Source organism: Zeus faber, assembly GCF_960531495.2.
Source record: "Zeus faber genome assembly, chromosome: 17".
In the NCBI taxonomy this organism is placed as follows: Eukaryota; Metazoa; Chordata; class Actinopteri; order Zeiformes; family Zeidae; genus Zeus; species Zeus faber.
The window spans coordinates 3,863,696-3,888,429 of NC_137204.1; the positions used below are offsets into that span (position 1 = coordinate 3,863,696).

The following is a 24,734-nucleotide window of genomic DNA, read 5'->3' on the forward strand; positions in this document are numbered from 1 at the left end:
GACTGGACTGGGACTGGACTGGGACTGGACTGTGACAAAAAATTAGTAATTTGTTGCCTAGCGGGGGTGGGGGGTGACAACCCACTATTTGTAAGGTGCGGAATCTTGTGTCTGCTTACTGAAATTTAGGAGAGACAGAACACGTATTCTTGCCACTTCTGCTTTTGCTTCAGCCTTACACAGAGCTTTTTAGCAATCATCCTCTTCATACCCTCTCACTGATTGCCTGGAACCCAAGTAAAATGAATTTCCACTCTTTCACTCCTTTTTCTGTTTTATTTAGTTAGAATGTTGTGTAAAACCGCAGACCTGGGCTGCTTTAAGGCACCTATAAGCATTGAACAACAATCAACACAAATAATAAATTTGCCAGTCCCTCTCGTGAACCTATCCTTTGAGCATATCCCCATCACCCCACTCTCTCACGTTCTCGGACATCTTGAACACAGGTGACAGCTTGGGTTACGAATGCTGAAAAGTGATACCTTGCAATGAATACATATGCTGGCCATGAATTATTCCAGGACTGGTTGTATTGTTGTCCCTGAAGCTCCATACTATAATAAGTCTAGAAGCTTCACCACACTAAGGATGGATATTTCAGTGCTACCCAACAACAACCACCCTGAGAAGATCCTTCAGTTGGATGTGAGGATGTTACCTGTCACCCACCGGATTTTACAGGTTGGGGCAGAAATATCCAGTGAAAGGCGATGGCAAAACAGGATGTACTTGCAGGTAAGTCTTTAGTGTAGCTGGTGTGCTTATGCTAAAGAATGTTTGTCTGTATCATGTTCTGGCATGATGAATAATGAGTCAAGAGATACTTTGTTTCTGTGACAAGGGTTGACTGTTCCCTTTTTTCAAGGAACTACAGAATACAACAATTTTAATCACATAAAATATGATAACACTTTATCAATCCAATTGGAGTGGGGGCAAACTCAATGCTGATACCAGAGGCAGCCCTATATGGGGCCAGTTTGACGAAGCAGGAGCATATAGGGACTCTTGCTCTAGGAGACTGCAATAATCTACCAGCCAAGAATCAAACCAGCAATCCTCCAATTACCAGACAACCCGCTCTACCGCCCCGTGGTGGAAAAAGTACTCCAAAGCCACACTTGAGTCAAAGTACAGATATCTTAAAAAAGATTACTCTGGTAAAAGTGAAAGTCGAATTAGAATACTACTTGAGTAAAAGTCTTAGAGTAGCTAATATTAAAGGCACTTAAGTATCAAAGCAATATCATGGTATTATATGTACTTAAGCATCAAAAGTAAAAGTAAAGCTGTGATCTTTTATCTGATTTGATTCTGGTTGCAAATATTTCCATATTTTCGGTAAACATATTAGGCCCTTCATTTGGTAAGACACGTCTTTCACTCTGACATATGAAAACATTTGTTGTAAATATGGCCACGGGTGTTCGTCTCCATCAGTTGTAACCGATGTAGCTGGCGCAGCATCACTGCTGGAGGACGCCGTCACTGTGGTTGTCGCTCTCCGACACGTTGCTCTAGTTGTGGCTCTCTGGGACTGCCAGAATCTGCCAGGCAGATTTTAAGTCGACATACATCACATACATATCTAGGTGATGTCGCCCTTAAAAAAAACTGGTAATAAAAAAAATCTAATGAGGGAATGATTCGGTGGAATTCAGATGATTTGTTTGTTTATATTTACAAGTTACACCTATGAGCTACAACATGAAAACCATTGACAGGGTAAGTGAATAACATTTATCATCTCGTTCCAATGGCAACTGTCAAAATACCTGTGGTACCACATATTGTGGAGTCCACGCCTCATTGGGTCAGAGCTGTTTTGGCTCCACGAGGGGGAGCTACACAAATATAAGTGGTGATATTAATGTTGTGGTTGATCAATGTATATTAAGTCATTTTTAATTTTTAATTATAAATTAGTTAAAGTTACAATAAGCAATATTTTATTATTCATTGTGCAAATTGACCATTAATTAGTCGCGGGATTTCACAATTACTAACAGCCTGAAAGCAAACTGTTAACCCCATGCCATCGGCAATCAGAACAAGCTCCTCCTATACTCTCTATTGCCCTCCCTTTTGAGTCAAACAATTGAAACTAAAAAGTGGGGTAGGCTTAACAGTAGGGAAACAAATTGAAAATAATACAGAGGCCAAAATAATACATGGTATGAATAAAATATATAATTTCCTTCTAGGTATTCTACAGAATATAATTAAAGACTTTAGTTAAGTATGTTGATTCTATCTAACAAGAATTTAGGATTGTAGACCTCCCTGGGTCTGTGTAATGTGGCCGACTACTGCCAGATGCTCCTCCATAAGCCAAACGAAACAAGGAACCGGTTTCTATTGAGGAGATTAGCTGAAAAATTTGTACTGGTTGAAAAGACCAATTTATTGAAAAGAAAAGCAAGAGGTTAGAAATGTGGTTTCCAGTAAAATTAAACAATAAAATGAAGAATTAACAAAAGAATGGACATTGTGGTCATTCTTGGCGAAATGGGGTCTGGTAAAAAGGTAAGGGAGAACCTTCAACTCTGCCACCTCCAGCTCCACCTTCTGTCTTTTCATCAGTGCCACTGTCTCCAGAGCATTTAATATAGCTGGTCTCACTACTAAAAAGGTAAGGGAGAATGTGGGAGTCTCTTCCCACAGGTAAGGGTTTAGGGAGGGAGACGGAGTCTTTCTGGTCACGATGTGCCGACATGGTGAGAGTTTTATTGTCCTCTTCAATAAGTGGCACGCAGTCCACAATTCTATATATATAACTGAGGAGTCTTGTAATAATCGGGTTAATAATAGTCTTATCGGGCGCAAGAGGAATGGCATTCCTCTGCTGGGCTGCTCACGAGCCTGTGCGCCGACCTCCTCTGTAAGAGAAAACAAAATGTTAAGAAAACTCCCTGCCTTCAGTCGGACCAATCAGCGCCATGTGGCCGCTGATTGGGCCAATTCAAGGCAGCTTGGTGGCCGCAGGAAAAGGAAACCGTTCTGTCGTCCGCAGCCGGTGCTTGACCACGACCCTTTGTCCGCCACATACCCCCACCGCCCGTCTTAGGCCGGGGAGCCATCCGGCCGACAGCCGACTTCTCCCTCCCGCCCCCCCCAGAGCGGGAGAGAAAGTCAGCCACGACCATCTGCACCACCAGCCTATGGACCACCCGGACGTTAAAGGGCTGGAGAGCCAGGTACCAACGGGTGATCTGGGCGTTTGTGTCCTTCATGCGACACAAACGCCCGGAGGTACAGCACCAGACACTCGGTCCCCTCAACCTCCTGGGACAAGATAGTGGCCAGCCCTCTGTTTGACGCGTTGGTCTCCAGACAGAAAGGGAGAGAGAAGTTAGGGTTACACAGCACTGGCTTCCCACAGAGAGCTGATTTTACCCTCGCAAACACCTATTGGCACTTCTCTGACCACTGGACTGGATCTGGAGAACCTTTTCAAGTTAAGTCTGTCAAGGGGCTGGTTAGCTCTGAAAAGTTGTGGACAAACCTCCGATAGTAGCCGGCCAGCCCCAAGAACTGCCTCACCTCCTTCTTGGTCTTGGGTCTTGGCGTGTTTGCGACCGCAGCGGTTTTATCAAGCTGGGGTCGGTCACCAGGCCTTCGCTGAAGTGGTACCCCAGATACTGTACCTCCTGCCATCCCACTGCACACTTTTTTGGGTTGGCAGTGAGCCCAGCCCGCCTCAGGGACTCCAGCACAGCGCCCACATGCTGCAAATGCTGCTCCCAGGTGTTGCTGTGAATAATAACATCTAGGTAGGCCACGCAGAACGTGGTCCATGAGGCTCTGAAAGGTGGCGTGGGCACTGAACAACCCGAACGGAAGTGTGCGAAAGTGGTATAAGCCAAACAGCGTGGAGAACGTTGATTTTTCCTTGGACTCTTGAGACGAGGGAATCTGTCAATCAGCCCTTGGTTAAATCCAGTGTCGTAAAAATGAGCTGTACCTAATCGGTCGAGAAGTTAATCGACCCGGGACATCGGGTAGGCGACGAACTTGGGCACCACGTTCACCCTTCGATAGTCCACACAGAACCGGATTGACCCCATCAGGCTTACCCACCAGCACGATGGGACTAGACCAGTCACCCGTGGACTCCTCTATTACGCCCATGTCCAGCATGGTCTCTAATTCCGCCTGCACGATCTTGCATTTGTGTTGGAGCAGGCGATACGGCCGAGAGCGCACCTTCACCCCCGGGGTCGTCTCCATATGGTGGTGTATGGGGGACATGAGGCCTGGCAGGGAGGAAAAAACATCAGAGAAGCGACGCTGAAGTGCAGCTACGTCTGCCCTCTGGGACGGAGAGAGATGGTCACTTAACAGGACCGCGGTAAAATCGGGCGCTTTTTGAACCTCTGGCCCCAACTCATCCCGCTCAATGACCGGCGTAACCAGAGCCACAGACGCCTCCCTTCATTCTTTTAAGAATGGAGGGAGGTGGTTTAGGTGATAAATCTGTGTCATCCCCTACCTGTCAGCCCGTTCGACCTCATAATCGACCTCGCTAACCCACCGTGTGACCACAAAAGGCCCTTGCCACTTCGCGAGCAAATTAGAGCTGGACGTAGGGAGCAACACTAACACCTTGTCTCCCGGTGGAATTGTCTGAGTCGAGGTCACCGGTTGTAAAAGAGGCACTGATGTTCCTGAGCCTGGAGCAAATTCTCCCGTGATGATGGTCAAATCAGCGCTTGTAACTTTTATTTCAGGTCCATAAAATACTGTATTTCATTCTTACTGGTGCTTGGACCTTCCTCCCAGTTTTCTTTCATTAGGTCTAGCACCTCCCGGGGTCTCCTGCTGAGTTCAAAGAGAGAAAATCCCGTGGAGGCCCAGGGAACCTCCTGCACCGCAGACAACAGTGGGTCCAACCACTTGTCCCAAATACGGCTATCATCGTGAACGAACTTTCCAATCATGTTTTTTAGCGTTTTATTAAACCGCTTTACCAGGCCATCAGTCTGGGGATGGTAAACACTGGTCCGAAATGAGCAGACGCCCAGTAACTCGTAAAGTTCCCGAAGTGTACATGACATAAAAGGTAGTGGTCTAGTCAGTCAGGATTTCCTTCTGACGACCCGATGAGGTCCATACCGAGTCTTTCGAATCGGACCTCGACTAGGGGGAGGGGTCTCAACGGTGCTCTTGGCGTAGCCGGAGGGTTGACTAACTGGCACTCAGGACACGCAGCGCACCATTTACACACATCTGCCCAAATGCCCGGCCAATAGAAGCAAGCCATTATCTGCTGTCTTGTTTTTTCATGACCGAGGTGACCAGCCATCGGGTTATGGTGAGGCGCCTGGAAGATTTGCCATTTTCCGGGGGCACTTCGGCACCAACAACCGGGGTTTCTCCTGTCCTTCCTAAGTTTCACGGCTCACTCGATATAACCTGTCCCTAATCACCGAAAAATACGGTTGAGTGAGCACGGCGTCTGGGCGCATCAATAGGCCATCGATTTTAACTACCTCCTCAAAGGCCCTGCGTAGGGGGTCGTCTCACGACTGCTCCAGCGGAAAACCATCAATAGATAAGGTTAAAGGGACCCGGGAAGACCCTACTTGGGATCCTGCTGCCCTCGCACCCGTCGCGCCTGCCGATGACCCCTCTGCGTCACCGTGCGCCACCCAACACTCACATTTCCCTACCCGCCGTAAATGCACTCCCCCAGCATCTCTCCTCAATGGGTCAAACCCCGGCCAATCTGTGCCCAAAATCAGGGAGTGCGACAGGCGGACACTAACCGCAGCCTGTACCCTATGCTTTTTTCCCTTGTGATGAATTTCAAGCCGGACCATCGGATACATGTGAATATCCCCATGCACACAACGAACCTCCACCTGTGACGCCTCCACCAAAGCATCGGGTCGAACCAGGCGTTGCTGGACCATCATCTGCGAACTGAGTTCAGCAAAGCCTGATGTCTACCCCCTTGTAGCCTTACCGGTATTGGTAGACACCTTTCCGACTGGGAGAGGGGTCTGGCGGGCCGAGTTCCATCCAAGGACGGTCGTGGCCAGGCCGCCTGCAGTGTCCACACCCCTGCCCAGACGTCTGCACAGCTCCCGGATTTCCTGCGGCAGCACTGCCCTGGGAGATGAGGGGGGACAGAGAGGGGACAGCACGGGAAGGGGAGAGAGCGTCCCGTGGCACCACAGAACCTGGTGAATCCCGCGTAGGTCCTGGGGTCGGCCGTAGCGCCCCGACGGACATTGTCCTCCGGGGCATCGGGATAGGCTGGGGAGCCGATGAATCCCGTGTGAGTCCTGGGGTCGGATTGAGCGCCACCCCAGACGTTTTCCTCCGGGGCACCGCGACAGGCTGGGGACCCAGGGAATCCCGTGTGGGTCCTGGGGATGGACGTAGCGCCCCCCCTGACACTGTCTTCTGTGGCACCGCGATGGGCTGGGGACCCAGGGAATCCCGCGTGGGTCCTGGGGATGGACGCGGGTCTGGAGCTCTGGCTGGCTTCCAGGCAGCCGGTCACAGCGTGCTCCAGGTAGCTCACTCTGGCGAGGATGCGCCCCAGCTGGCAGCTGAGGTACTCAAGCTCTTCCTCCGGTTCCGCAAAGCGTTTCTGCAGCCCGCGGATTGACTCCGGGGCGCCTTTTACTCGGCGCCCTGCCCCTCCCGGGTCTCTGCTCTCAGGCGCCACTTGTGGGAGTCTCATCTTACAGGAAGGGTTTAGGGAGGGAGGCGGAGTCTTTCTGGCTGTGGTGCACCGACATGGCAAGAGTTTTATTGTCCATTTCAATATGTGGCATGCAGGCCACAATAATATATTTAACTGAGGAGTCTTATAATAATCAGGTCAATAATAGTCCTCTCGGGCGCAGGAGGAATGGCATTCCTCTGCAGGGCTGCTCACGAGCCTGTGAGCCGATCTCCTCTGTAAGACAAAACAAAACGTTAAGAAAATTCCCTGCCGTGATTACGCTATGCAGGCGCTGATTGGGCCGATTCAGACAGCTTGGTGGCCACGGGAAAAGGGAACCACGCTGTCATCTATAGCCAGTGCTTGACCACGCCCCTTTGTCCACCACAGAAAACCGTTGGACAGATCTGTCAATCTTCACTCAAAACTGCCCCCTGAACTATGCCGCTTATGTTCCTGAAATTCTACTCCCAAGGCTATGGAGAAGCAGTCAAGTTTTAGGCCTTCCATTAGGAGTCACTAATTGTCCAATGTTCTTCATCTTTTCCTCTTGCCTGGCAGCTCCATCTTCAGCATTCTTCTTGCAATATAACCGGGGTCTCTCCTCCGTACATGTCCAAACCATCTCAATCACGCCTCTCTTGCTTTGTCTCCGAAACGTCTAATTTGAGCTGTCCCTCTGACATACTCATTCCTAATCCTAAATCCACATAGCTGGGTGAGAAGCAACAGTGATCACATATGGAACAATGTACTTCTTTCCGATTGTACGAGAGGTTCAATGTTTCTAAATAGGTAACGTGTCAGTTTTCAGGGGAGTACATTTTTTGTCCCATTCTTCCCCAGTATCATCACCAATCTTCAACAATGCCGCATTGTCATTTTCAACCATGCCAATAAAGGTTGATGGGCATGACTAGACAATGACTTATAAAAGGCTTTGGTCAGGAAGTGGTACCGGGATTTGAAGTCATTCAGACATTTTCACCCTTGTTTACGGATAGGTTCACCAGTTTTCCACTCAGGCCTTATCAAATACTGGTTCCCATTATTTATACTTGTGCAGTTCAATGGAGCAGACATTTAAACCTTTAAAAGATACACTAGAGTGATTATTAATACTAAAGACAATAAAATAGTAAAACTAACTAAGGAAAAACAGCAGTGTGGCGGAACTGCGACGGTGGAGAAGAGCACATCTACCACCAATCATTCCAAAACATAAAAAACAAGGTTATCATTTCTCACAAATGGCATAAAACACAGAGATTCACCAACTTTGTCTACAACCAAAATGTATAGGACCTAACATGAGCTTGACAGCTTCTTCTTCTATTGGCTGCTCCTGTTAGGGGTCGCCACAGTGAATCATCTGTTTCTATCTCTTCCTGTCCTCTGCTTCTTCTTCCGTCGTGGCAACCACCTCCATGTCCTTCAACTCGGCCACCTTCACTTCCACCTCCTGTCTTTTCGTCAGTGCCACCACCTCCAAACCATATGACAAAGCTTGTCTCACTACCACCTTGTAAACCTTCCCTTTGTACATATACCTGACTCCTGATGACCTACTCCCTATACACTCCCTCACTCAGTGTATTAATGATATTAATGCTTGGATGTCACAGAACTTTTTACAACTGAACAAAGATCAAACAGAAATATTCATCTTTGATGCAAAGGTCCAGGGATAGAAAATTGCAGCTCATCTCAGTTCTCTGTTTTTGGAGAGCAAGAATGAAGCCAGAAATCTGGGTGTAATCATAGACCGCAACTAAATTTTACGAGCCATATCAATCACATCACAAAATCAGCCTTCTACCATCTAATAAAACATTTCAAAATTAAGAGGCTTCCTGTCAAAAGCAGAAAAATGTATCCCTGCATTCATAACGAGTAGATTGGACTACTGTAATGGCATATTCACCGGCCTCCCGAAATCAGCTGTGCAGCGGCTACAGTTAATCCACAATGTGGCTGCATGCGTTCTCACTGGGACAAAAAGGTTTGAACACATCACACCTGTTCTTAGATCTCTACATTGGCTCCCCGTTAAAACTAGGATTGATTTTAAGCTTCTGCTTCTTGTATATAAAGCTATAAATGGCCTTGCACCTCAGTATATAAAATAAATGCTAATTATACACGAACCAGCAAGAACTCTCAGGTCCACAGGCAGTGGTCTTTTAACCATCCCTCTACCAACTCTAAAGCAGGGGAGACTGCCTTCTGTATCCATGCCCCTAGTACAGTAAATGGAATACCCTGCCGAGGGACCTGAGAGAGGCCCCCACACTGAACACTTTAAAAAGCAGATTAAAAACCTTGCTGTTCAGTACAGTTTATGACTGGCGTGTGTGTGTGTTCTCTATTGTGGTGGATGGGATGGCTTGAGTAGCCACACCTGACGCTCATTGGTTGGGCTAACGAGCGGCAGGTTTAAAAACCCCATCCACAGACGTACTTAGGATGGGAGCCTGTGTCATGACAAGTTCAATCTGCGCCTGGCTAATTCCACCTAGCCTCTCTGTGCCAGAGCCCCACATTGGCAGTTCGGCCACCACACGCCACACAAGTGGTGTTTTCAGGGCACCTCTGGCACAGAGACACAGATGACGGGGGGTTGTAAACACCAGTTTATTGTAGAGAGAAGGCTAGGTGGAATTAGCCAGGAGCAGATTGAACATGTCATGACACGGGCTCCTATCCTAAGTGCATGTGTGGATGGGGTTTTTAAACCTGCCGCTCGCTAGCCCAACCAATGAGCGTCAGGTGTGACTGCTCAAGCCATCCCATCCACCACATCTATGTTGTGATATTTGTGTGTGTGCTCTGTATGCTGTGAGATCTGTTCATTCTGCACGAACTCTTCTTATAATTGAACAGACATTTTATATATTTTCTTTGATTGTATTTCTTTGTAAAGCACATTGTCTTGCCCTGGTATGAAATGTGCTTCATAAATAAAGTGTGACTTGACTTTCACTCTTGCTGGTACCGTTCTGTCGGAAATCTTTGGACAGTTGACCCAAAGTATTTAAACTGATCCACCTTTGCTACCTATACTCCTTGCATCCTTAACATTCCGCTGTCCTCCCTCTCCTTCACGCCAATGTATTCCATTTTGCTCCGACTGACTTCCATTCGTCTTCTCTCCAGTGCATACCCTAACCTCCCTAGGCGCTCCTCAACCTGCTCCCTAATCTTATCCATCACTCCTCCCACACACCTGTCAATGTGCCCTCATACGTAAACTGCACCACTGTTATATACTTCTCTGTTACTCCCGTCTTCCTCATACAATACCAAACCTCCTCTCTCAGCACCCTGTCATATGCTTTCTCTAAATCCACAAAGACCCAATGCAACGCACATCTGCCGTGGTCTTCCCTGGCACGAAACCCTACAGCTGCACACTAATCACCTCTCCTCTTAACCTAGCTTCCACTACTCTTTACTCTATTCTTGAAAATCGGTACCAGTACACTTTTCTCTGCTCCTCAGGCATCTTCTCACTTTCCAAGATTGTATTTAACAATCTAGTTAAAAACTCCACTGCCATCTCTCCTTAACATCTCTATGCCTCCACAAGTTTGTCATCTGAACCAACCGCCTGTCCACTCTTCATCCTCTTCATAATTCCCTTCACTTCATAGCTGCATGACAGCTGCATAAATGGATTTGATTTATCTTTAACCCTAAATTAAAATAAACTGTTTTTCACATTTTTGTTTTTTTAAAAACTGTTAAATGTATTTTTTTTCAAACCACAGGCTCAACGGCAGGCCTTGACCGAACCCCAACTGTCACCAGATAGAAGCCCCATGCCATTTGTTGACAGGCACCTGGACAAACACATCACCCCTGTCATATTCACGCCCAATATCAAGAGGAATCCACTCTACATGGTGAAGAGGACCGGAGATACGGGAGACGCTGGAAAATACAAGCCCTCCTGGACGATACAGGAATATGAACAGTCCATTCATGGTGACCTCACAGGCGTTATGGCGGTAATTCAGGATGAGGGTAGATAACGATTATTAAAGGATAGGTTTGCTATTTTGCATCTCAGGCCTTATTAATATGTCGATTCCCCTTGTTTATAAATGCTGAAGAGAGGCCAGACTTTTGCCGCAAAAACAAAACTTAAAGTCCCTGTAAAGTGAATTCAGTGATTTGTTTCATTATACATGTTAGAAAATCATTGGTAAAAAAATGTGGGAAAAACTGTGAACAATGTAGTACTGAATTGTAGTCTTGGAACGTTTAACTGATTCTCACCATTTTTGTGGTCTGGATTTTTTGCGCGGGCCTTAATCATGACTGGATGAGGTAGAGCAGTCATACTTGGCATGGCCCCTCCCCAACACCATACAAAGCCACTGTAAAGCTCCGCAGCTCCGATTTGAGCGATTTTTTTTTTTCGTTCACCCACCACTAGCAAACCATGAACCGTTTGTGAGTAACAAAGGTGTTCAGGGTTAATGTAACGGAGTAAAATTATTCTAATTTGGGGCTTAATGTAGCTAAGTAAAAGTCGACAGAAATATAATAACTCAAGTAAATTACAGATACTCTCAAAAATACTTAAGTACAGAGACTGTAAGAGACTACAAACTGGCAACCTACTGTAGCCAACATTACGCTTTTGATATACTGTTGCAATAACTAAAAGTAGTATAAAATAAAATGTGTTATTTCGCATTAAGTTGCAACGGAACGGTAGGTTTCTCAATAGTTAAGCCCTAAGACATTATGAATGATGGGAATCAAGATTTATATAATATTATATAATATTTCAGGGCTGGGTGAGAAAATAGTGAACCTATTTTTATTTATTTATTTATCTTTTACTTGTAGGACGAAGATGAGAATCCACTGGATTTGGCTTTCTGGCTCGAAGACCTCTACACACCCGGATTCGATTCGCTGCTGAGAAAGAAGAAAGCAGAACGCAGACGAAAGAAAATTTACCAAATACTGGCTTTGGCGTTACTGTGCATATGTGTAATCATTGTAATTGTTACAGTGCCAGTTGTGATCAACAGAAGAAAGTGATGTACAGAATTCCTACAACGGACGAGTTTTGTATTCAAAATGTGTGTGCCACTTGCGTTGATGCAATAAACATGCCTTTCAAATTAGTAGAACTGCTTGCTTTTGCACAAGCATGATATTTCACAATATACAAATGTACCGCCTATGGGATATAAAAGATAAGATAAGATCTCCCCGGGAGGAAATTCAGAGGATTCAACAAAACAAGTGATACAAGGGCTATAACTGCAATAAAGGATAATGGGATATAACGGTATCCCAAAATTGCAGCAGATCACTTACTATAAAACCAAACCCTGTAGTGTTGGTGGTGGACTTTCGGAGAAGCCAGACCCCGCCTCCACCTCTTATATTTTGTCTGTTTTGTGTTATATATTTATTAATTTTTGAACAACATTTTTTGAAACTTGAAATTTCGATCCACACTCCTTACCAATTGGTGGCGGTAATGCACTATTTTGTTGTTTTCTCATCGCTATAATAGAAGAAGAAGAAAAAATAAGGCGGAAGAAGGAAGAATGAAGACGGAAAACGGAAGAAATTAAGAAAATATTATAAGTAAGAACGAAATAAGGAGAAAGAAAGAAATAAAGAAAGGAACAGACAGAAGACGCAGGACGATATAAATAAAAATGTCGTCCGGTCAGCAATGGGTGTTGGTGGAAATGGTGCAAGCTGTTTATGAGGTAATATCGCCGTCTTTTTAAGCATGAACTTTAAAATGCCAATGATCTATGATACCAAACATCATGATTAAGTTGTTAGTATTTGTTTGACAAAGACCGGTCTGGCATCTTCTATGTGCTTTAATCATGATGTGTGTGTGTTATTTTATTTTTTTACTAGACGATGGAGCAAATAATCGACAAATATTCTTCATACTGTAACTATAATGTTTACAGTTTATTGAAAGCAATGTCTGCAGTGTCACGGTCGTAGCCACTTTTTTGCTTTTGAAGGTGTAATATATAGCGCTGGGGCTAATGAATGCTAAGTCTGGCCTATGAATTTCCTTACAAAAGTATTGCTGTATTTCTATCCATGTGGCATCAAGCTGGCTGTTTTTAAAATAGTTAGGAAATGTTGATACTGATTTGGGGCTTCTAAGTTCACCCTGAATTTGCTCTGTGGGGGAATTCGCACTTTCTAATTCTATTTTTTTGACATTCACATGTTTTTGCTCATGCCTGGCCCAGACTACACAATTTTTCAAATCGTCCCTGTAAAGTATTAAATGTGTTCTGAGTTTGTCAGATCACAGAAAAATGTGTTATTAACCATCCAGCCAAATGTGAATCATTAAAAAAAATTAGGGAGTAGTATATGAAAATAAGGCAGTTCCTTCTGCTCTGAGATGCTGGGGGCCTGTCCGCTGAAGATGCTGAAACCACGCTCCAGGGCTCGAGCTCAACGGTGTTGCCACAGGAACAATAGAAAATGTGTTGGGGGCGAACTGAGATCTTCCCCGGGAGGCCTCTGGGATGAAAGGGATGTTTGTATGTAATATACGACTATTGCCAAACAAATTACAAACTGAACTGAGTGCTGACTACAACGCAGCGTGTCTTCTCATGCTGTTACAGTAGTTGTTTTCACTGGCTGGCCACTCCGCAAGACCTATGAAAAATATAAAGATTCTGATTATCCCACTGTACCAGTCCCTGGCTGTGTGTGAGCATATGAGGTAAAGCAGACATCTAGATAATAATAATTTTAGACTTTTAGTCGAAAATCCCATTTACTTTGGATCAAGTACTAGACTAAATTTAGACTATTAGTCAATATATTCAATCAGCAGGAGGAGAGCTAGTAAGCTGTTAGCAACCGGTGGACAGCAGAGTCCTGCGGTGTGTTTGGGTAACATACTGTATCTAACAGAGCTTACAGAGCTAAACACACAGCAGGAACATGAAGGGTTAAACAGTGAACTGCAGTTTAGCTTACCTTTATAATGTCATGGTTTCAAAAATGATTCACAGTCCAGGATCTCAATTTAACTGCTTGTTTATTGCAACATTGAAAGCTATCTGTTAACCCTTTTTCATCAAGACATTTTGAGGGCAGGTCGGAGCCTGTGCCTGATGTCGAACCAGTTCTTCGTTTTTACAAAAAGTTTTTACAGCAAATGAACCAGCTCTTGTCGAGAAAAACCGGTTCCAGAGAGGCATCACTTGGCTGCTGGTCTAGAACCAAGAACAGGGTTAGGGACAGAAAAGGCCGACCATACTTTGTGACTGCCATTTTTCAGCATGGACATTTAAAAATCTAAACATTAGAGACAAACTCTCTCAAAACACTCTAAAGTGGCAGGGCTCAGGACTGCAACCATTTAGTTGTATTTTGCGACCCTTTTTCAAGACAGTGCTAGTGACTTGCAAATATGCAAAGTGTTTTGTTTTTTTTGTTTTTTTTTAATCATCATCCAATATCATATGAAACACTAGGAGGGAGGGAGAATTGGTGTGTGAGAGAGCTGTGGCTCTTGCACTGTTCACAATATCAACATTGACCACCCCATATAGAATTTTTTTTTTTAATTTTTTTTTTTACTATTTAAAATGTGTTATTATTATTAAATAAATTAATAATTATTTCATTGTAGAGCTGCATGCAGCTCACACACAACTGACGTCTGTGAATAGCGCTCCTCTCCGTGCACACAAAATCAAAACATGATCATGCGCGGGATGTTTGGGTTGGGTACCGAAACCTGCTACCATTATGGTACCGGTTCCTATACGATCGGTATCTACCGGACCGAATCGAAACGCAGATTTTCTGGCTCATTTCGGTGCCATTGCCCCAGCTGCCGATTGAAATATCTGCCCTCCGGTCCTCCTTCACTAAACATTATCGTTTGGAGCTCGCCGCTAAAATCCTCTGTATGATGCAGTGCCGCTTTCATCTCCCATGCGACTCGAGCTAAACAGCAGCGGCGCTCCTCAATGTGACATTATGTTCGCTTTGCCAATCAGATAAAGGAGGTGGAAGTAAAAGTTTTAACTACCGATAACGTCCGGTTCTTAGAAACTGTCAGTTATTGGTTAATATGTGAAAAGTAATTTAGGGCAAGGCTTTATAGCACCCCTAATTACTTTTTAGCCTTTGGACCATTTTTGACACCCTTGGTATACTCAAACTCATGATGCTGATCAGAACCTGTGAACATTATGAGAATATCCAGAAAAGGGCTTTGGGCTCCATAGCCTGTTCATAGCTGCTTGCAGCTATCTTTTTTGCTCTTATTATAATTATTACCATGTTCATCATTATTGGATACACATCTAGTATAGGGATGCGCTGACCCGATACACAGTATCGGTATCTGTCCAATACTGGCCAAAATCACTGGATCGGATATCCAATTAAAAGAGAGAGAGAGAGAGCTGACTTCAAAGATACAGCATTTAAATTCTATTCTTTGTGGCTCGCAAATGCGTCTGTGTTTAGAACAGCAGTGGAAGTGGCAGATTTCACATCTCCTGTGTTCCCATTGACAGAGACGTGTGAGTTTCAGGTCCTGGAAGATCAAAAGCTGAATGGAAAGATAGGTACTTGGACTCATAACTGAGTCATGTTGTGGGCTATCTATTTCTTCCTTTAGTGGACTAGAATATTTGTTTCACAGTTTGAGCCTGATGTTTTTTAGGTGGCTAGGTTAAACAAAGTGCATCCAGACAAATGTATTATTTACAGCTTAGTTGTTTAAGAGAGGGAAAAACACTGTATCGGATTGGTATCGGCAGATACTCAAGGTTTCGGTATCGGTAGATACTCAAAGTTGCGGTATCGTTATCTGACATGAAAAAGTGGTATTGAGCCATCCCTCATCTAGTAGAAACAGTACATGTGCATAGATCTCACGCTAATACATACATGAAGGGGATAGATTGGACTGGAAGTTTGTTTCATTACTATCATGTTATCATTATTTATTAATAAGCAGCAACTATGCTTTATTTTGTCCACTTTGGGTTGAGTGAATCTAAGAAATGTTTTGGTTTGTAATCCAAACAGCACCATTAGCCTCTTATCAAAGAGTTCAATTCGAATGTGTCACACCCCCCCAAACATATTTTTACAATGATGTCTGTACTTATCAGGCACCTGCATATCATCTGATCTTGGAAGGGATTCTCATATTGTGGATCATCCGGCTTTTGTTCTCCAAGACTTATAAACTCCAGGAGACCTATAAACTTACTGAGAAGGTACAACCTTTTTAATAAGTAATACACAGTTGAAATTGATGTCCTTTTTTCCCCTTTAATCACCTTACATGTGCGCCCACAGGAAAAGGAGGACCTAATTGAAGAATGGCAACCAGAAACCCTTGTTCCCACTATGTCCAATGGCAATTCGTCCCACAGCTATGATGTTGTTAGCGGGTAAGCATCCTAGATGGCTTCTGTTTCTGTGATTTGTTGTCAGTTTAGCGCAGTGAAAGCTGGTTTGTCTGAACCCACATTAAAGGGATACTCCAGTTTTTGAGGAAATTCACTGTTTTAAGGCCAAATGATACTTTCCGCATCCGCGTAGCCGCGAGGATCCACGTGACAAATTTTGTCAGCTACCCATGTCTATGGATGACTGTACGCGCCTACAATAGCGCCGACTGCACATGCGCTAGTGATGTTCTTTGGCAGGTTTGTTAAACAGTACAAACAACAGAACAGAATAAAAACTGAATGAAAAAGAGATTTCCAGAAAATAAGTTGACAATTGTCACTTAAACATAAGTTACAGGTTGTTAAGCATCTAACTTTGTTTATTAGTCAGTGTTTTATGGTAGTCCGGAAACTGGTAATTCCGAGCAGGTATTCCCCACTTCCGAGCTTAATGTATTCTGTTGGCACGGTTCAGAAAAAGGTGGAACCCTACCATAAATTTGTGTCGTCTTTTACCCATTTTGATTTCTAGTGTGCATGTGTGGAACCATGTCCATGTCCACCATGCAGACACCCAAATGTAGCGTGTGCAGAACCGCGTCCGCTGTCTACATCCGTGTCTGTTTTGGACTACAATCAAGTTGTGGCGGACAAAGGGGCCTGGTCAAGCACCGGCTGCGGACAACAGCACTGTTCCCTTTTCCCGCAGCCACCAAGCTGCCTCAAACATTAAGAAAAGATTATGGTGGTCGAGTCTTTTCTGAATGTTTGTTTGTCTTCCAGAGGAGGGTCACACAGGCTCGTGAGCAGCCCAGCAGAGGAACGCCATTCCTCCTGCTTCCAAGAGGACCATTATTATCCACGATTATTTGAAGACTCCTCAGTGATCTATATAATTGTGGCCTCTGTGCCACATGTTGAAATGAACAATAAAACTCCCGCAACGTCGGCGCACCACGGCCAGAAAGACTCCGCCTCCCTCCCTAAACCCTTACTTGTGGGGATCTCTTCCCACAGGCCCAGCAGAGGAACATTGGGCTGCCCATGAGCCTGTGTGCCCCTCCAGCACCCGCACAGCGCTGATTGATCTGACTCAAGGCAGCTTGGTGGCCAAGGGAAAAGGGAACTGTGCTGTCGTCCGCAACCGGTGCTTGCCCACGTCCCTTTGTCTGCCACACAAGTGTTTTCCCAAATTTAGGCAATGTCAATACCAATTTCATCTCTGTGTGTATAGTACTGAGATAACGACTGCACGTTGTCAGCACGTCCTTAAAAAGTACTGAGGCAGTATTAAAATATTTGTCAGTACGATTATCAGGTATTAAAATTAAAATTTTGCACAGTCTTAAATATGTTAGGCCACAAACCTGCATTAAGATAACACCGCTGCTGTTAGCAGCCGGTGGACAGCAGCTGCTGTCAGTGTTACAGCAGCAATTTAAGTGAAATTCAAAAAAGTAGTATCTTTCCCGGTTTCCCAATACGCCACTGATACAGCGGCTCTCTGCACTGCAGCTGTCCATAAAGCAGCAGCTCGTTTCGGGGAAGCAAGCAGCCGCCCTCACTTCTGAGTTATGGACGGAGAGGAGAATATCTGTAGAAATCGAAAGTTTTCCAGGAGACATAACTATACAGGAGCATGACTGTCCATACTTTAAAAACCATAGTCTCATAGGGAGAGTTATCAGCGAGTTAGGTAGTTAGAGTAGTTTCCTGGTTGCAGCTGCTTTCTCTGTCCTTCAAGTATAAAAAGTGAAAATAAAATGGATGTGTTTGGGCCAAACCTGGAAAATGCGTTGTGTCAAAAAAAGAACGCCGGGGGGGGGTTGAAAGATGTACTTAATCTAAAGTGAGTGACTAATAAAGCCACTGAGTAAAGCTATCGGCTGACTGCAATTTTTCAACTGAGGCCTTAAAATGTTGTTAATTCAAATGTTGCCTCCCTTCATTTTTAACTGTTCATAGCACAAACTCGCTGAATGCTTTACTGCTGAGTACAGCTCTGCTGCAGCTTCTCATTGTGTTTAAATGCAGTCCATGAAAGCTCCAATTTGAAAACGGTAATCTCATAAATCACGCGCTCCTATAGGGGGTGGTTCTTGTTTGATTGAGCTGTAAATGCAGATAAGTGGGCTTCAGATCAACAGGGTTCTACTGTACTTAATTTTGGCACTGGAGAAAATTGTAAAGTTATTTTGAACATTTGTTTTGTCATTTTTCCTAACTAAACCCACTCTTTTATCTTCCAGTCCACTGAGCAGACAAATCATCATAAATGGGAAAAAGTGTGTTAATTTCGCCTCGTTTAACTTCCTTGGTCTTCTTGACAACCCACGAGTAAAGGTTGGTCTAATCATGGGTACAAGTACCACTTTTAAAATTTCTCTTAACAGTTAACCAGCAGGAATAAAGATGACTTCTACTTTTAAGTAGTGTTTTCGCAATACTGAACTTAACAGCTTTGATACAAACTTTGAAAAGTACCGATATTCAATACAATTTTTTGATAGGGGGGGTTGGTCCATATAAGAGCATGTATGTATGTGCAGTTCACCTTTTTAGTGGGGATGGATAGACTCATGCTGCCCTCATAAATTCAAAACCATTAAAATACAACTGGCACAACATTTTTTCAGTCTTACTGTTTCTAGTTTTATCTTATTTGTAGATGATGAGCTGCTCTATAAATGCTATATGGATGCATTTTGCAGCACACATCTTTCCATGCTTCCAACAACTTGCATTTTTTTAACCAGATATTTATTGGAAAACGTTAATACTTTTAATGTTTAATTTTGACATACTTGAACGTTGGCTAAGGACATAAAAGTATAAAAAAGGGAAATTATGCTAAGTGTGCTTATTCATCCACACAATATGTCAAATCTTTTTTTCTGTCAAGGGTTGAACTGGGGGCAAACAGAACCCTGTTCTGTAAAGGACTGAATATAAGCTAGGCTAGGCTAACAATCAGCAGGGCAATGAGGAGATGTAATTCATGTAATATAAGGTCAAGAGGCCCACCATTGGTAGCATTAACATGTTAGCCGTAGCACAATTCTATAAGCTAACAAACCAAGAATACTATTAAGCCAACTCAGTATGCGAATAAACTGCTATTTGGTCATATAACAAGAGGTACACATTTGACCAACTCATATATAGTGTGTACTTGTTTGTGAAAATAGAGAGTATCTACACAAAAAAATCTAGGATTTGCAAAAATAAAGTCTCACCAAAAATAATTGGGCAGGTGTGCTTTTCTTCATCAAATGCTTATTTACAAAAACTTAAGTCGTGTATTCAGAATAAATTGTCCCATGATGTCTTCTGTCTGTTTTTTGTGTTACCTAATTTTAACCGTCCAGACAATGTTGTCTTGGGCCATTCCAGTTGTCCCCTTTGCAAAATTCTGGTGTTACTAAAACTAAACAAACATGAAAAGCCTGGATTGAGAAATACATGAGTTAGCCTTCAATTTGACATAGATACAAGGTGACATAGGTGCAAATTTAAGCAAATGTATGACTTTCAAAAAAGACTATTGGTGTTAGTTTTGTATTTCAATTCTAACAGGTTTTTTTGTATTTTTTTCGTTGCAGCAAAAGGCTTTAGAATCCCTCAAGAAATACGGCGTTGGCACATGCGGTCCAAGAGGGTTTTACGGAACTTTCGGTGAATGAGAGTGCTTGCATGTTCCATTATCACTTGACTGCATTCTGTTATTCAAGTATAACTTTGTCAAGGGTTTCCAACATGGGGTCGCTGAGAGCAGTCGTATCTATGTTTCTCTTTACTCCAAACTATTAACTATTAATCTCTCACCAAATTCACAATTTCTCACCAAATCTCTGACCATTCTCTCCTCCCTGCTTACATCTTGGCCAAAACTACCCTTCTAAAAAAGATTGATTTTACAATTTTGAAAGTGTAGCTTCATGTTGCAATATACTTGCAATATATTTGGTTTTTTTTTTTTGAGACGTTGCAGTTTATCCTTTTTTTTTTTTCTTTCTTTTTTTTGCCACATTGTTTAACAATGTGACATTGCATTACAAAGTGCATTGTGAGATAATGTCACCATGCGCTCAAGATCCTGAGTTACATTTATCAGATTTCAATATCCAAATTAGGTGCGTTTCTCACTCTCCTTCAACTCCAACAGCTTTAGCACACCCTGCTCTCAGCAACCCCTTGTTCATTCTTCAGAAAATGCACTTTTCCTGATATTGCTTTTTCTTTTGTAAAAGGTATGCAGTACCAGTGTGTAAACCATTACCTTTGACAAGGGATCTTGACATGCATTGTCAACCACATTCCTTTGTGTAATGCTAATTGCTTACGCTATGTCCCTAGTACAAGACAATAGATATCAGTTTTTATTGTCTTTCAAGCTGCCAACCAAAGCACAATCTTTCTCTCCCCAATTGGCTACGCCTTGCAGAAAGATAAGATAAATATAAATTTCTTGTTTTGTATGATGCAGATTTAGTCCAAAATGACTACACAGCTGATACATTATCGAGGTATCATACAGATGTGTACTTATTTTTTTCTATAAAAAATGCATTTTGATTTCACTTGGACGTGTTTCCATATATAATGCACATACCCAGAATTTCTGTTTGAATCTAATTATACACACGAGGCACAGAGGCGGTGAATGTTTTTGTGTATTTATTTTTCTCAGATGTTCACTTGGAGTTGGAGAACCAACTAGCTAAATTCATGCACACAGAAGAAGCCATTATATATTCCTATGGTTTTGCGACCATCGCCAGTGCAATACCAGCCTATTCAAAACGAGGGGACATTGTCTTTGTGTAAGTACTCACCTGAATCAATACAGAGGTTTTACAATTTCACTGTATATTTTATATTTTATATTTTCTTCACCCTGATAGAAATCAACATGTCTCAAGTATGGCCACATTTAGCATTTATCAAGAAGTAGTACAACATATTTTGTGTCTACAAAATAGACACATTTTCGCCACACAACTGGCCATGTTTCCAAAGAGTAGCATTTTAAACCAGACATTACATTTCATGGAAATTTTTAATACAAATACTAATGAATTAACATTAACAAAAATAGTTTGCACGTTAGTTCTAAAGTTTAATCTTTAATTGCTGTATAAACTGTCAATCAGGTGGTTCATTCACTAAAATATGCGTTCCTCCATTGAAGTCCATTCAGTCTAATAATAGTGATAATCAAGGTATTTTTAGCAGAATATGCAGGTCTACCAGACCACACAAGATGGCTGAAAACGACCCAAATCTGGTTGCCCATGGTATCAGCCAGGCCGACAACATTATTGTCAAATATTTAAATGTTTTAGCACATTTCTCTGAATTAGTAGGTCAAATCTTAGTTACAGTATAACTTTTCATCACTTCTAGAATCTTGCTCAAAAGAGCATCACGGCTTTTAACCATAGCACATTTTCAGAGTACACGCGTTTTGAATGCCATCTTTCCCGCTTTGCAATCCAGGGACGAGGCGGCATGCTTTTCTATCCAGAAGGGCCTCCAAGCCTCCCGCAGCTTTGTGAAATACTTTAAACACAATGATATGGCGGACCTAGAGAGACTACTTAACGAGCAAGAGCTGGAGGACCAAAAGGTAAGTCCCCAGATCGAGATGGCATTTGTTGTCCCAAGGTGGTTCAGCAGCTTTTGTAAAATAAAAAGTAGTAAAGTAAAAAGTATTATCCTGTTAAACCGTTTCACATAATTTTTTTGTGGTACAACATTTTTTGAAAGCAGTTTTGTAGATTTGCAACACTTGGAATCAGCAGTGCTGTGTTGTGCTTGCCAACTGGCAACCACCATTGTGCGGTAACTATTAAGTTCCAGTTTCTGGCTGTTCAGTTTCAAGTGTCTGCATCTGTATAGCTTCTGCATCATTCATCTTCTCCAGTATATCAATGCAATTGCTCATAGTTTGGTCAGTTGGACATTTACCATTTCAAATTAATTAAAGCTGAAAACGGCCTTTGTATACATTTTGCCAAGAGCACACAAACTAATATTTGCATTCAATTAATGAATATAAAAAGATATAGCCTGAGGATCCAGCAAGCCAGAGGAAGAGATTTTCAGTCTTATTACAGCAGGCAGAAAATACCTCTTGTAGCACTCCTTGGAGCACTGTGGTTGTCTATGTGTTGCTGAAGGTGCTTCTCTGCTCTGCCACAGTGTCATGTAGGGGGTGGCAGGCGTTGGCCTGCAAATTGGCCCTTATCCTCATTTAGCCACCGACTCCACACGGTCCAGGGTGACCACGACGACAGCGTTCTTTATTTGCTTGTTCACCCGCCTTGATGCTGCTGCACCATCACACCACCGCATAGATCACCGCACTGGCCACAACTGACTGATATAAAATGTCCATTAGAGTACTGCACACTCCAAAAGACCTAAGCACTCAGACCAAAGTCGACTTTGGCCCTTTTTTTACAGGGCTTCCACATTACCAGTCTAGTTTGTTGTCCAAATGTACCCCCCCAGGTACTTATACTTCTGGACCACCTCCATGTCCTCTCTCCTGGAGGGAGCGTGGGTGTATCCTTCTGAAGTCCTCCACCATCTATTTTGTCTTTCTGATGTTGAGCAGCATTTGATTCTGCTTGCATCTCTCAACAAAGAGTCATCACAGAACTTCTGCAAGTGACAAGTATGCTTTTTTTAGAGATTAAAAAGGAAGAGGGTCAGAACCATCCCCTGGGAGATTAAAGGTTCTTGGTTAACGTGTCCATTACATTACATTAAGCAGACGCTTTTATCCAAAGCGACTTACAATTATTCAAACACCAACGGACGCAGCCATCAGGAGCAATTAGGGGTTAAGTGTCTTGCTCAAGGACACTACAGCATGCTAGCAGGAGGAGCCTGGGATCGAACCAGCAACCTTTAGATTACTAGACGACCAGCTCTGCCTCCTGAGCTACCATCCCCCCGTGTCCAGGCATGATGTGCTATGGCAATGGAGCCCTGTCTAAACTGAGGCTCACGCTGAAAAGGTACTGTACTATTCCACACAGTTGGTCTGCACAGGTTCTGAACACCCTGGGGATCACTCCGTCAGGGCTCGCAGCCTTCCTGCGGTGGATATTTCCCCAGCTCTCTTTAAATTTACACCTCATTGGCTCTGTCCAGAGCACCCACTGCGTGAGGGTTGGTAGCGAGCTTATAGCCGATGATTCAAGAGGTTTATTCGTCACATACATATACATACTGTGGAAGAAATTCTTCCGCAATGATCGGTAAGGTTAATCTGCCTGGTACAAGAAAACAAAACTGAGAATATTCAAGATTATTTATTCTGCAGAATAAAGAGAAAGATTCAGTATTGGTACAAAGCAACGCTCGGATCAATCTGATATCACACGAAAAGACAGGAGGCTTTATACAGAAAAACAGGTTGTGGCTTGGGTCAGCGGTCTCCAACAAGTCTGCGCCCCCTTTTGAGTTTCTTCATCTCCATAGAAGGTAAACAGGGCCAAGTGTGATCTGATTCTTTCATGTTAAAATGGACATTGTAGGGAGCAAAACATTTCTCTTTACATGAACTTTGGTTGTTTGGTTGTTCCAACTGGAACAACACCATAAGGAAAAATGCAATAATGCTAAAAATTCCATATAATGTAAATTGGATACAATACAATTATACTTCAGAGATATCGTTCAATTCTATCTTATTGGAATCTACGAATAAAATCCATATCTAAGACTAAATTTAACTATATGAACTCATAACCACATTCCAGATATACTTCATGTTTGTTGGTGGAGGGAAGGATCAGCAGTAGTCAACGCTTGCATTTGATTTTCCATAAGAGAACCTTTTTGGTTGTTCAGAAAATGTCCCGAGTTTTTTCTTTTTCTATTCAGCCTGACGTTGGCCAAACTGGATGTCTGTATACAAGGTTTTTACAGACCTTCTTGGAAATGCAGGATTCAAGATTCAAGATTCAAGATTTTTATTTGTCACATACATAAAAATCTTGAATCTTGAATCTTGAATCTTAGGAGTGTCTGAGTAGGCAAGTCTCTCAGCAGGATATCAGGCTTTTGGGCTTGTGTGAAAAAACCCTCAGGTGCTTAATGTATTGTTCTCATACATTAGTGTTAACATAGTAATCCTGTGTTAGTGTTAACGTAGTAATCCTTAACTCCGCTTCTGAAGATTGTTTCAAGAACTAGACTAGACAACTAGAATGTCATATTAAAATAAGAAATAATCAAGAATTATTCTGGTTCTATAATGCACTCTATAATATCTGATGCTTTTATACATTTAATGATTGAGCTCAATATGGGATATAGAACTAAATCCAATCAAGGTCTCTCCATTTATATACTTGCATGCATATCATCTCAAAATAATTCCAATTTAGCCTATTAAATAATAAAATTTGCAAATCTGTTAAATACAAATAGTAATAATATCAATAATGTGGCGATAGTGGCGCCTCCCCTTGCGGTTGACTCTTGCACTTTTTAGTATTTTTTGTCCATTTTTTATCATAATGTACGCCAAAAAAGCATCGGCAGTTACCTCATACGACCTCATACGATCCCTAAACGAACAACTTTGA

At 43.0% G+C, this 24,734-nt stretch overlaps 1 protein-coding gene across 4 annotated transcripts in view; it reads left to right on the forward strand.

The window, feature by feature from the left end:
* The first annotated feature begins 12,254 nt into the window (after window positions 1-12,254).
* Window positions 12,255-24,734, forward strand: part of sptlc1 (serine palmitoyltransferase, long chain base subunit 1) — a 33,397-nt gene continuing 20,917 nt past the window's right edge. For 3 of the 4 annotated variants that reach the window (XR_013844599.1, XM_080017310.1, XM_080017311.1), the window contains exons 1-7: window positions 12,255-12,426; window positions 15,844-15,951; window positions 16,034-16,128; window positions 18,378-18,471; window positions 19,731-19,803; window positions 20,819-20,951; window positions 21,628-21,757. Coding sequence is in view for 3 of the 4 variants with exons in the window: in XM_080017310.1 (XP_079873436.1) it covers window positions 12,373-12,426; window positions 15,844-15,951; window positions 16,034-16,128; window positions 18,378-18,471; window positions 19,731-19,803; window positions 20,819-20,951; window positions 21,628-21,757 (687 nt within the window). In the remaining variant the exon portion in view is untranslated. The remainder of the gene's footprint in view (window positions 12,427-15,843; window positions 15,952-16,033; window positions 16,129-18,377; window positions 18,472-19,730; window positions 19,804-20,818; window positions 20,952-21,627; window positions 21,758-24,734) is intronic. The other variant, XM_080017312.1, reaches the window with a different exon arrangement.